The 14,389-nt window shown below is 42.4% G+C and overlaps 1 protein-coding gene and 1 long non-coding RNA gene across 3 annotated transcripts in view; one reads left to right on the top strand and one right to left on the bottom strand.

Moving 5' to 3' along the window:
• JPH2 (junctophilin 2) overlaps positions 1-2,918 on the bottom strand; it is a 113,505-nt gene extending 110,587 nt beyond the window's left edge. For both annotated transcript variants that reach the window (XR_013263590.1, XM_077460210.1), the window contains exon 1: positions 2,051-2,918. Coding sequence is in view for 1 of the 2 variants with exons in the window: in XM_077460210.1 (XP_077316336.1) it covers positions 2,051-2,429 (379 nt within the window). In the remaining variant the exon portion in view is untranslated. The remainder of the gene's footprint in view (positions 1-2,050) is intronic.
• The window catches only part of LOC143935969 (uncharacterized), a 105,372-nt gene extending 94,153 nt beyond the window's left edge, over positions 1-11,219 (top strand). The window contains exon 3 of the long non-coding RNA XR_013263592.1: positions 11,090-11,219. This is a non-coding gene — a long non-coding RNA (uncharacterized LOC143935969). The remainder of the gene's footprint in view (positions 1-11,089) is intronic.
• Positions 11,220-14,389: the final 3,170 nt, after the last annotated feature.

Below are 14,389 nucleotides of genomic sequence, written 5' to 3'. Positions count from 1 at the left end.
TCTTAACACAACAGATGTGCAGGATGTTTAAATATGATTGTGCAGTCAAATACCCACCAGAGTTAGACCCAGTACATTCAGTAATCAGCTCTCAGTAAAAGGCCTGGTCAGACACACCCCTTCTCCTTCTCTGTAATATACACTATATTACCAAAAGTATTGGGACACCTTCTTTTACACCCACATGAACTTTAATGGCATCACAGTGTTAGTCCGTAGGGTTCAATATTGAGTTGGCCCTCCCTTTGCATCTATAACATCTTCAACTCTTCTGGGAAGGCTGTCCACAAGGTTTAGGAGTGTGTCTATGGGAATGTTTGACCATTCTTCCAGAAGCACATTTGTGAGGTCAGGCACTGATGTGCAGGTAAAGGCCTGGCTCACAGTCTTCACTCTAATTCATCCCATAGGTGTTCTATCGAGTTGAGGTCAGGCCAGTCAAGTTCCTCTACCCCAAACGTGCTTATCCATGTCTTTATGAACCTTGCTTTGCGCATTGGTCCAAATCATTTGGTGGAGGGGGGATTATTGTGTGGATTGTTTTTTTCAGGGGTTGGGCTTGGCCCCTTGGTTCCAGTGAAGGGAACTCTTAAGGTGTCGGCATACCAAGACATTTTGGACAATTTCATGCTCCCAACTTTATGGGAACAGTTTGGGGATGGCCCCTTCCTGTTCCAACATGACTTTGCACCAGTTCAAAAAAGAGTCCTGACCTCAACTCGATAGAACACCTTCTGGAAGAATGCTCATTCGTTCTCATAGACACCCCTAAACCTTGTGGACAGCCTTCCCAGAAGAGATAAAGCTTTAATAGTAGCAGAGTGGGCCAACTCGATATTGAACCCTACGATTGGGTAAAGGCAAGTGTCCCAATACTTTTGACAATATAGTGTATACTGAACATTGTGTGTTGGCCCTTGGTAAAGTCAGGGACCACAACTAAGGCCCCACTGTACCTTGCAAGCTGACAATCTTTGCTCTGGGGAGTCATTTGTTGCATATGTGCAGTAACGTTGGCTACCCCTAGAAATGTATTAATTTTATTAGAATGATAAAAACTCCATATGTAGTTCTAGCATTGGTCTAATGATCAATAGGGATGGCTAAGAGCTGCACCCAGACTGATCTCACTGGTGCCAAGCCAGTACTTTAATGACCCCCAACTGGTGGCCAGCGTGTAATTCCAAAACCATCATCAAAACAGACAAACCGCGGGCGGTCGTAAGATTTGCAAATCAGACTTTTCAGATTTGCTGTTCAATAAGCATTGTCGGGTGCTGCGAATATGTAATAGATCTACATTTTTACCCCAATTGGAGTTAGATGCTAATAAGAGCTTTATTACTGGTCACCTAACGAGTGACATTTCTTTTTGTTTGCTAACCAAAACCTTTTTTTTTTTTTTTTTAAACGCATTTTTTTGGTTACAAAAACGATAGACCTGGTCAATGTTTAGACATAATTTCCCAATAAGAACTGAATAAATAAGTCCCATGAAAGCTCTACTTATGCCGCGGTGGGTAGGTCAGGTGCAATCTGCAATAATATTCTTACTACTGTCGTGAATTATCATGGCAAACCACAAATTGTGTAAAATTATTTGTGAATTTTAAAGCAAAATCAAAGGATTTGGGGCCAAAGCCTTCTTTCACCGCCCTTGTTGTGTCCTGATAGTTTAAAACAATTTGGGCACCAAATCCACCCACAGTTATAAATGTGATTTGTTTCAGTGGGCATAGGCACGAGGAGCCAAGAGAAGTGTATTTTTATTTACCTCCCACGATTATCAAGACTTAAATTTAATACAGTATTTTATTTCACGGCTTACTTATCCCACAACTTGCCCCCCACTGGATCATGGGCAACAACCTTAGAATATAAGCTACTTGAGGGCAAGGACTGATGTGAATGTACTATATATATATGTGAAGCACTGTGTAAATTTGCGGCGCTCTATAATTACCTGTAATTAATGAATTAATAAGATTGTTAATACCTACAAAACGCAACACACCACAACCATCTATGTACAAACGCTATAGTTCCATACCTCCATCTGCATACGTTTCAGTACCATATCCATCTTGTAGGCCACTCTGCCATGTTCCTTCGTACCTTGCCCCGCTGGTCATACTCTGTCGGACTCCATACCTTCCTTTAAATCCATGAGTCCATTCACCTTTGTACACCCAGTGTCCTTTGGTTTCCACTCCCAAGCCGTGTCTTTTGCCTTGCGACCAATATCCTTCGTACGTATTACCGCTCGGCCAAGTGTAGATGCCTACCACCTCGAACCCGTAATTCCAGGACCCCGAGTATTCTCCTTGGCCCTTCGGTCCTGTGCAGATGCCATGCCCATGGGCTTTACCACCTTCCCACCCCCCGCAGTATGCGCCTCCGTCGTCGAAGTCAAACCGACCTCCGCTCATGCTGACTTGAAATGCACAAAAAGAAGGAAAGAAAGAAAAAAAAAAGAAAAAAATTCTAAATAGGGGAAAAAGGTTTCTAATTTTTTTTTAAAAAATTGAAATTTTTAGACAGGTAAAATATAAATGCTATCTAAAAAAAAAAAAAAAAAAAAAAATTAAAATCAGATTCAGTGTAACTGTCTCATGAATATTGCGCATTGGCACTAAGCATTTAATTGGGTAAAAAAATAATTTTTGTGCGGGGCGGCGGGCTTAAAGCCAATGCTAGTTCTCACGGTGCAGAGAGGGTTAATCTGATTGGATCTCTTCGGCCTGGGTCGTGTCACAGTTAGGAAAGGGTTAACTTGCTCCGCAGCCTGTCCTTGCATTATTTGGCTCTTCTTGTTCATGATATCATTTCGGTGGTCCTAGATAATTTTTTATTTTTTTTTTAACCCCCCCCACCCAGGAAAATGGACTTGCTCCCCCCCTTGTCTCTCTCTGTGTCCGGGTGAGACAGCAGAGTAGAGTCCCAGGCACACAGCCTGTGAGTGCGGGAGAGGAGTGAATGTTAAAACAGACCTAACAAGGGTATTGCATCCCAGCTGTTCCAAAAATATAGCCCAATCCCTGCTCTGCTCAATGGCTACTTCTCACAGCAAGTACAGAGAGAGGGGGGGAAAAAAAACTTCACTAGTAGAGAGGGACTGGCTAATCGCATAAGAAGACAGACTTAAAAATAGATCTTGTGGACGATTGGGGAATATTTGTTCACGTCGTGGGGGCACTGCAGTTTTATTAGCCATTATTCTGCTTTGGTTTGAGCATGGCAAGAGAGCAGAGACTAGAAGACAGGCAACGCAAGAGGCACCTAAACCTCTATACAATATTGCATAACTATTTTTTATATTATTAGTAGTAGTAGTAGTAACAATAATCATAATCTTTTATAGTATTTTTTTGTTTTAGTTTTTTAACTCGATAGCCCAAACCTTTTTTTTTTTTCTTATTGAAGGTTTGGAAACGATAATATTTTATAGTATTTTTTATTTTTATTTTTAAATCAATAGCCCAAACTTTTTTTTAATTATTATTGAAGGTTTGGAAACGATAATATTTTATAGTATTTTTTTTTTTTTTTTTTAAATCAATAGCCCAAACTTTTTTTTTTTTTTTCTTCTTATTGAAGGTTTGGATAAAAGTAGAGAAGAACCCAGTCAGCTCACGTTTGTCTGCCTGTGTCCCATAGTGGAAATTTCCTTGAAATGCAACAGTAATGCCGCATACACACGACAGAATTGTCCAGCGGACTTAGTCCGGCAAACAATCTGGCAAACAATCCGCCAGACTTTCTAACGAACGGACTTGGCCACACACGGACACTCCGAAAGTCTGGCGATTTCTAACACGATGACATACAGCACGTACGACGGGACTAGAAAAAGGAAGTTCAATAGCCAGTAGCCAATAGCTTCCTTCTCGTACTTGCTTCTGAGCATTCTTAGTCCACCGGACTAGCACACTGACGAATGGATTGTCCACTGAAAGCCAAGTCCGGCGGACAAATTTTGAGTCAAAACTACTTTCTAAGTCCGCCAGACTTTACGATGAAAAAGCCCGCTGGAGCCCACACACGATCGAAATTGTCCGGCGTAATGCGGTCCGGCGGACAATTCAGTCGTGTGTACGTGGCATCAGTGAAAGGAAAGCTCTATAAAACGAGATGAAATCCCTCTTATTTAATGATAATATTTAATCATAATATTTTATAGTATTTTTTGTTTTAGTTTTTTAACTCAATAGCCCAAACTTTTTTTTATTTCTTATTGAAGGTTTGGAAACGATAATATTTTATAGTATTTTTTTGTTTTTTAAATCAATAGCCCAAACTTTTTTTTATTATTGTAGGTTTGGATAAAAGTAGAGAAGAACCCAGTCAGCTCACGTTTGTCTGCCTTTGTCCCATAGTGGAAATTTCCTTGAAATGCAACAGTAAGTGAAAGGAAAGCTCTATAAAACGAGATGAAATCCCTCTTATTTAATGATGTAATCAACCCAAAAGCAAACATTTATTATATTGCTTACCAATTCTTCGATGTGATGGCTGTATTCGTTTTTTTTTTTTTAACCACTTAAAGACCAGCCTCGCTTTGAGATTTTGGTGTTTTACATGTTTAAAACTGTTTTTGTTGCTAGAAAATTACTTAGAACCCCCAAACATTATACATTGTTTTCTTTTTTCTAACACCCTAGAGAATAAAATGGCGGTCATCGCAATACTTTTTTTTCACACTGTATTTGCGCAGCACACTTTTTTTGGAAAGAAATCACTTTTTTTGAATAAAAAAATAAGACTGCAGTGAAGTTAGCCCAATTTTATTTTATATTGTGAAAGATAATGTTACGCCGAGTAAATTGATACCCAACATGTCACGCTTCAAAATTGCGCCCGCTCGTGGAATGGCGTCAAACTTTTACCCTCAAAATTCTCCATAGGCAACGTTTAAAAAAATCTACAGGTTGCATTGTTTTGAGTTACAGAAGAGGTCTAGGGCTAGAATTATTGCGCTTGCACTAACGATTGCGACGACACCTCACATGTGTGGTTTCACTACCGTTTTCATATGTGGGCGCTACTCATGTATGTGTTCGCTTCTGCGCGTGAGCTCGTCGAGACGGGGCGTTTAAAAAAAAAAAAAAATTCCTTATTTCTTTTTTCTTGATTTTATTTATTTTTACATTGTTTTTAAAAATAAATTGGGTCACTTTTATTCCTATTACAAGGAATGTAAACATCCCTTGTAATAGAAAAAAGCATGACAGGTCCTCTTATATGAGATCTGGGGTCAAAAAGACCTCAGATCTCATATTTGGACTTAAATGCAATAAAAAAAAGCAAAAAGGGGGCAGAGACTCTTCCTCCACACAGGCCTTCTGACTGCCCGATAGAACTTCTACCTGGAGCGGAGGTCCCTTTTGGAAGAATCTTCCCATTAACTGAGCAGGAACTAGACACACTAAAGGACTACATAGACGAAAACCTCAAAAAAGGGTTCATCTGCCCGTCCACCTCTCCAGCCTGTGCTGGTATTTTCTTTGTTGAAAAAGACCATTCCTTGCATTAGACATGTGCGATTCGTTTCGTACGAATCGAAGATTTGTACGAATTTCCGGAAATTCGTACATTCATACGAATCCGAAATATGAATTTTTATGCATACCAATTCCGTATGAAATACGAAATTTCGTTTACGAATTTTGGATCCAAATTCATAACGAAAATTTGTAATTGTTACGAAAAGTTAACGAACCTAAAAGTTAAAAACCCAGGAAGTCATCAAAGTACAGGGATGGTGGGAGCCCCTCATAATGATAAATGCATCATAACGAAAATTCGTAATTGTTACGAAAAGTTAACGAACCTAAAAGTTAAAAACCCAGGAAGTCAGCACAGGGATGGTGGGAACCCTATGGGAATTTCTATGCTTACGAATTTTATATGAAATACGAAATTTTGTTAACAAATTTCGGATCCAAATTAACAGAAACGTGACTGATGTTTTGTTCACCAATCAGAAGAAGTCAGCACAGCACAGGGATGGTGAGAACCCCTCAAAATGGGCACAGCGGGTGTACACTCAGACCCGGGAACTCAGCACAGGGATGGTGGGAACCCCTTTTAATGGACACATAGCAGGTGTACAGACCTGGGAACTTGGCACAGGGATGGTGGGAACCCCTCATAATGGGCACATAGATGTACATACCTGAGAACTCAGCACAGGGATGGTGAGAACCCCTCATAATGGATACATAGGTGTATAGACCTGGGAACTGAGCACAGGGATGGTGGGGACCCCTCATAATGATAAAGTCATCATAACGAACATTTGTAATTGTTACGAAAAGTTAACAAACCTAAAAGTTAAAAACTCAGGAAGTCAGCACAGCACAGGGATGGTGGTAGCCCCTCATAATGATAAATTCATCATAACAAATTTTCGTTATTTTAATATTCGTATTTCGTAAGAATCCAAATTGAATTTTGTACACGAATTGCGAAATACAATTTTTTTTTCGTACTAAACTAAACGGAATGAAACAAAATACATTTTTTGGACGGCGCCCATGTCTACCCTGCATTGACTACCGGGAGTTAAACAAGATAACTATTAAAAACTGTTATCCTCTTCCTCTGGTGCTGGAACTTTTCCGAAGGCTAGGAACCACAATCATCTTCATTAAGCTAGACCTCCGCGGAGCTTATAACTTTATCCATATCCGAGAAGGGGACGAGTGGAAGGACGGCCTTCCGTAACTCGATTTGAGAACTTTGAGTACCTTGTCATGCCCTTCGGTCTATGCAATGCTCCAACGACATTCCAGCACTTTGTCAACAACCTTTTTCGTGATTACCTGGACTTGTATGTCATAGTCTACCTCGGCGACATCTTAATCTTCTCTTTTTCACTAGCCGATCAGGGCAGGCACGTCTAGAATGTTCTAACTCGACTCAGGCAACATGGACTTTATGCTAAGCCTGAAAGTGAGAATTCGAACTCCAGCTCACTAAATTCTTGGGCTTAGTCATTTCTGTCGAGGGTGGATTGGATCCCCAAAAGTTATCCGCCATCTTGGACTGGCCAGCGCCCACAGATAAAAAAGGGGTACAGCGCTTTATTGGCTTTTCCAACTTCTACCGGAAGTTCATCAGAGGCTTTTCCACAATAACTACTACTATCACCAAGCTGACCAGGTAAGGAACCTGATTCTCTTGGACTCCTAAGGCACATTCGGCTTTTGAAAGACTTAAATAACTGTTTACATCAGCTACCATCCTGAAACACCCTAACCCTTCTTTACTATTCGTTCTGGAAGTCGATGCCTCGGAAATTACAGTGGGAGAGGTGCTCTCCCATCAGCAAGATGCCAAAGCCCTTTTTTCTCACGCAAACTCTGTGTCGGAAAGGAATTATGACGTGGGGATTGGGAACTTTTGGCCATCAAGGCGGCTCTGGAAAAGTGGCGTTACCAACTGGAGGGTGCTGCACATCCCATTTTGGTCTATACCGACCACAAGCATTTGGAGTACTTGAGAACAGCCAAGAGACTAAGACCACGGCAGGCAAGATGGGCACATTTTTTCTCCAGATTTCAATTCCACATTACTTACAGACCCGGTTCTAAAAATATCAAACCAGATGCACTCTCCCACATGCTTCATGACTCTGAGAAAACTCTACCTCCGGATACCAGCCTTCCTTCTGGGAACTTTTTGCTATTCCAAGGGGATCTCATCTCCCGGATAAGACAGGCCTCTATGGAAATGTCTCCGTCTGCAGAAACCAATGTAAAGGATGGCCTGTTTTGGCACAAGGACACAATTGTGGTCCCTGAGGGTTTGAAGCTAGCTGTACTGGAGCTCTGCCAGGACCATAAGTTGGCTGGACATTTTGGTGCTCTGGAGACTGCTAAGATGGTACAGTGTACATTCTGATGGCGTCAATTGCTCAATGACTGTAAAAACTATGTAGAATCGTGCAGTACTTGTGCCCGAAGTAAGAATAGCCAGACGAGAGTTTGGGGCCTATTGAAACCCTTACCTGTCCCGGAAAGACCATGGAAAATGATCTCAATGGACTTTATCGTGGAACTCCCTCTGTCAGAAGGCTTTTCCACTATCTTTGTTGTAGTGGACAGGTTGTCCAAAATGGCACACGTTCTGCCTATGAGAGGCACACCCTCGGCTATGGAGATGGCAAAGATATTTGTCAAGGAAAAGGTTGCACTGGGCCCCAGCAAGTATTGTGTCCAATCGAGGTGTCCAGTTTACCTATGGTTTCTGGAAGGCCCTCGGTGGCTCCCTTGAAATAGAGTTGGTGTTCTCTTCAGCCTACCACCCCCAGACGAACGGGCAAACTGAGAGAACCAGTCAGACTTTGGAACAATACCACCGCTACTTCTCCACCTTCTCTCAGGATGACTAGGTCTCTTTACTACCTGTTGCTGAGTTCTCCTACAATAATTCCCTGCATTCTTCTACCAAGCAAACGCCATTCTTTGCCAACTATGGCTTCCACCTGTCCTTCCTACCCAGTTCAATACCTGAATGTACCGTTCCTGCAGTCTCTGAAACTATGGATTTTTTTTCTCAACGAATAATAGACTTTTACAAGAAACCGTGGCCAAGACTATAACAAGTATAACAAGAAAATGTTTGATAAAAAGAGGCGTGGAGAGCTTATCTTGGAACCTGGCAACCAAGTGTGGTTGTCCAGTCAACTTGAAAATGGCCTGTCCTTCTAGGAAACTGAGCCCTAAATTCATGGGCCCTTTCCCGGTGAAGAGAAAGGTTAATGATGTCGCCTATGAACCTGCCAACTCTCTAAAAGTACATACGGTCTTTCATGTGTCACTACTGAAACCTGCTACTCCCAATTCCTTTGCTGGCCATAGTACCGGCCCACCTGATCTTAAGCAATAATGAAGAGGAATTTGAAATAGAGGTAATTCTGGATTGCAGGAGGAGGCGCAACCAGATTCAATATCTTATTAAATGGAAGGGCTATGGTCCCGAAGACAACTCCTGGGAGCCCGAGAGCAATCTACTTGCCAAGGAACTCTTACAGGAATTCAGGAACTCCCATGCCACCAGATTGGCCCAACTGGGCATCCGGAGTCTGCCCTCGAGGAGGGGGCACTGTCAGAGAGGTTACCTTGATGGACTCTGGTGCCAGTGCTCGCATTCCTGTGCACGTGCCCCTGTGGGCACTGGTGTGCATGGCTCTGTGGGCACTGGTGTGCACATGTACGCGGTGTTTGGTGCCAATTGGCCTATTTTGGTTGCCTGCACACTCTGCTCAGTGCTGCCTGATTATCAGCTCCCAGTGTCCTTGCTCCTGTTACCTGTGCCTGTGTTCCTGATCTCCTGATGACCCGACTTGCCTCCGATACCCCTGACTTCTGCCTGCACCCGATCTCGGCCTGTCTTGACTCCGCTACTGCCTGCTCCTCTGTACCTCGCTGCCCGCCTGTTGCCAAAAACTGCTTGTATCCAGATCTGCCTGTCCTGCTCAGCACCTGTTGCCTGTGTTCCAGCCAGCCTACCTGCTGCTTGAAGATTATCTACCTTCCTGCATCTGGAACCTTACTACAAGGCTCTCATACCATTCTGCACTCCTGTGCCTCCTGTCTATTCTACCAGAGGCCGCAAGTCACAAACGTAAGGTAGACCACCTTCTGCCCAAGCCGACTCACCGGTCAGGTACATAGAAGTCTGACACCCATGGTCCAGTGCATCATCAGTATTAACCCAGAGGAAACCCTAAAATTATTTTTGGGTCTTCACTAAAAGCACTATGATCAATGGGGATATTGCCCTTACATTGGTGATCAGTAAGAATGCAATCCTTTAGAGGGAATTTCAATCTTACAAACAGCTAAAAAGCTAATTGGTGTCTTGCTCCTGGTTTTGCCAAGTGGCTTTGGAACTTTGCAGACCCCATTAAATGGAGGTCAATCAGCCATAGCTCAAGAAACTCCTAGCAACCTCTGGAGAAACCATAGGGTTCCATGTAACCCTTGGATGCGAATGGCTGATCTAGTGTATGTGGGTCTTGCACAACTGTTTTTTTGGTCCTTCGTGATGTGTACGACAAGTGTTTCTACTACTTGTATCTGGCCATCATTGTGGATTTGCAGTCTGCAAGTTGTCACACATATATAGATACATTTTTTGTCAAGGGAGACATTGTAGTGAGGTGGTTGCTGCATTATCAAAGCCCAGGTGAACCTTCTGATTTTATCACAGTGATGCAGTCAAGTGTCTTTTTGTATGCAATTTCAATTTGCTGCAACATAGACTTTTGTTTACTTTCTGCTGCAGGAACAGGTTAAAACACCCCTCTGCTTGCAGCACACCCAAGAGCCGGACCTACTCAACACGGATTGCAGAGGTCTGGTTCTCTGGTGAACCAATATGCCCCTCTGCACACTGCTCCAATCACTAGAACTCCTGCTCACTGGGCAGCACTGTTGATTGGAGCAGTGTGTAGAGGGCGTGTCGGACTACCGGAGATCAAGACCACTGCGCTCTGTGTTGAGCAGATTTTTGGCTCTCCAGTGCGCTGCTAGCGGACTGCCGCTCCTTGGATGCAGCAAATAGAAAGTAATGAAATAAGATACTCAAATGTATTACTTTATACAACTCCAGTGCTCAGATCTCAGCACTAGAACTTATGAGAGATATAAGGAAGATGTGGTTTAGAAGAACCTGACCTATCAGAAACATGGGATTTTCCATTGTAAGTACTGAAGACAGAAGGTTGGCATGACAGTCACATAACTAACATTTGCAATGGCCACCTCCATGTTCCTCCCTGGAAAAATTCCTTTTAAATCTCCATCTTTCCCCAAAATTGATCCAGCGGATCTGGTCGTAGTATTATGACTCAGGAACCGGTGACAAGTTCACTGAAATTCCTAGTAAACCATTCACAGAACCTCTACTGCTATTTATACGAACATATTTTTAGTGTTATATATATATATATATTTTTTTTTTAATGAAATGAGATTCTTGAAATAGAAAAGTAATGATTCACTGCACCCGCTGCTCTATTAATTCTCCTGGAGAAAGCTTTGTAGAAAATAAACTGTTTATGGTCTTCTGGTTTTGGAAGGGGAAGATGGCACCACAGGGAATCATGGAGCTGCAAGCTGTGATGAGTTCGGAGACTTTAAGATGTTGGCTCAGAAGATCGGGTCCTTGGAATGCCTACAAGGAATAGATAGATACAGTGCCACAGTTTATCTAAGGTATGCACACCAGCTGAGCAAAAAATCCAGTATTTATTTTAAAAGGTAAATTTAATTTAATTTTTAAATCAATGTTTTGTATTTATTTTTTTGATATAAGCAGACAATATTTATTTTATACATGATGCAGGATTTCTGGGGAACTATGAGCTAATGAAAAAGAGCTGTTTCCTTCAAGGCATGCTGTCCCCCTTTTTTTTTTTGCTGTCCCCATTTTTTGTGTGTGTGCAGACTTCAGCTTGAGCTATTGAGGTATGTAAACTTTTTTTTACAACAGGTGGGTAAAAGAGGATGAAAATATGCAAAAATGGGCTTGAAGTAACCCTGTCACTACTTAGACCATCCATTCTCAACCAGGGTTCCTCAAGCAGTTTATAGGGGTTCCCTTGAGGTTTGGTTAATTAACCTCCCATGTGATGGTAGCAGCATGACAGTAATCTTTGTAGGGTTCTGCAAGGGTGACATTAAGGCCATTTCTGGTGGGGGGAGAAATGTGCATTATTTATTTATTTTATTTATTTCAGTTACTTATATAGCACCATCAATTTACGCAGCGCTTTACATATACATTGTACATTCACATCAGTCCCTACCCTCAAGGAGCTTACAATCTAAGGTCCCTAACTCGCATTCATACATACTAGGGACAATTTAGACAGGATCCAATTAACCTACCGTCATGTCTTTGGAGTGTGGGAGGAAACCGGAGTACCCGGAGGAAACCCACGCAGGCACAGGGAGAACATGCAAACTCCAGGCAGGTAGTGTCGTGGTTGGGATTGAACCAGCGACCCTTCTTACTGCTAGGCGAAAGTGCTACCCACTACACCACTGTGCCGCCCATTCCCACTGACCCCCCCCCCCCCCCCATGACTGAGTCAGACTTAAAAAAAAAGACAGCTGCAAATGAATGGGTTAATAGTTACCCCCACCTGATCTACACTGTCTTCCAATGTTTACTCGTTATAGACTTAACCATCTATACTCAGACAAAAAAGTTAACGAAAAAACATCAAAGGAAAAAATAAATAAAAACAGGCAAACCCAGTCCTTTTTTTTGTTCTGTAAAAAGTATCTTGGCATCCATCTTTTCTACGTGGCTGATAAATCTGTAGAGGTGTCATTCCTACCTACTAGATTACCATCGGGGGTGTTCAGAAATTCATACCCCTCTCCCTCTAAATCTAAAAAGATCTTGCAAGTTGCTTAGCTTAGACCTGCTTTTATCAGCCTTGTTTTTTTTTTTGTCCCAGATGAAACCATGAAATAATGTTCAGGTCTTGGGGAACCTCTGCAAAAACCCAATTCATTAGAGATAAGTGGTGAAAAATGCACCTTACATTAGCGGTCAGTAGGAAGAAAACCTATCTTACAGTGGTGGTAAAAATGCCACCTATACAGACTGATAAAAAGAGTATTGGAGTCACGTCACTGGATATCAAGTGATATTGGCGACTATAGAGACACCATCAATTAGCCTTAGCTCAAAGAACCCCTAGCTATCCTATGAGGAACCCTATGGTTCCACAGAACCCTGGATGAGAATGGCTGGTAAGAAATGTAAAATTCTGTCACTAGAGTGGGACTGACCATGTACTTATGAGAACTGGGAAATATACTATGGAGGAGGATCATTGAATTACAAAAAATTACCTATCAATTTCTTTGAAGCCTTTAGGCTCCATGCATACTGGGCTTTAAAAAAAAAAAGCCAATTCCCTGGCCAGAAAAAAAAGACACTCATATAAATCGTTTTTTGTAGAAGGTTTAGACGAGTTTAAGAGAGTTTTGCGGGTTTTTTTTTTCTGCCAGAAGGCACCAATCAGAAGCGCAAACCAGAAGAAGGTTTTTTTTTTTATCTAGGGTTCCCCCAGAGGCTACTAGGGGTTCCTTGAGCAATGAACAATTTCTGCTTCTCAGATAAGTTCCATTGATCTTTTTAGCTATCTAATCTTCCCAATGACCACAAGTGTAAGGAGCATTCTTGCTATTGACCATCATACTAATGTATCTTGGCCTGTAGATATAGTATTTTTTGCAAGGGTTCCCTCATATCAAAAAGTTATTTTAAGGGTTCCTCTGTGGTGAAAAGGTTGGGAAAGGTAAATGTTGAGCTCAAAATATGCCTGTAATCGTCGTAATGAGTATGGACACATACTTGAAGGATAACATTAAAGAGGTTGTAAAGGTAAATGTTTTTTCACCTTAATGCATTCTGCCGGCGCACCCAGTCCCCCCCGTTTTACTTACCTGACCCCTCGAAAATCCAGCGCTCACCCCTGCCGTCCTCTTCGCCGCTCAGCCTGGCCGCTGATTGGCCGGAGTGGATGGATTGAAAGCAGCACAGCCATTGGCTCGCGCTGCTGTCAATCACATCCAATGACGCAGCGCGCCAGGGGGCGGGGCCGTGTGATACAGCGAGCGGCTATAGCCGCCGGCTGTATCACGGGAGCGCGCCCGCAGGTGCTTCTCACCATGCAAGGGGGCTTGCATGAACGTGAGAAGTACCTGCGGGAGGAAGCGGAGACAGCCGCCGAGGGACCCCAGAAGAGCAGGTTCGGGGCCACTCTGTGCAAAACGAGCTGCACAGTGGAGGTAAGTTTAACATGTTTGTTATTTTAAAAAAATAAAAATTTTTACTTTACAATCCCTTTAAGCTGCTTCTGCAAGCAAAACACAAAACTCCTGTAGAAGCAGCGATTTTTAAGCCAGTGTGCATGGAGCCTCTAGGTATGTTTAAACCCAAGGACGAAACCGAATTTGCTGCGGCTTACTAATGTGCTGGCCAAATTAGGTTTCTTTTTTTAAGGCAAAGTATCATTTCTGCAAGTACACAAAAATACCCGTTCATCCTGCTAAAAATCCAGTGTCATCGTAACTATGCTGAAACCCCAGTTTTCTGAACTAACCCTCTACACCTCCTGGCAATGGAGAAGAGGAGGTCTTTGTAGTTCAACTCAAGATAGCATCCTAGGGTGACAATGGTTGCTCCTCCAGAGATACAGCATGCCGAGTGATCACTGACACTGTGGGACAGGACATGTGGTATTGGAAAAATCACCTGGTGAAAATGAAGGGGGAAAAACAAACTTAAAAAACAAAACAAATGTAGCAACCACATATTAAAGTTTTTTTTGTTTTGGGTTTAGATACTTTAATTGCTT

This window comes from Lithobates pipiens, unplaced genomic scaffold (genome assembly GCF_037356315.1).
Source record: "Lithobates pipiens isolate NorthernLeopardFrog02 unplaced genomic scaffold, aLitPip1_a1.2 Scaffold_28, whole genome shotgun sequence".
Classification (NCBI taxonomy): domain Eukaryota; kingdom Metazoa; phylum Chordata; class Amphibia; order Anura; family Ranidae; genus Lithobates; species Lithobates pipiens.
Note: the sequence above shows the minus strand (reverse complement) of the source record. Positions and strands in the feature narration are given on the sequence as shown.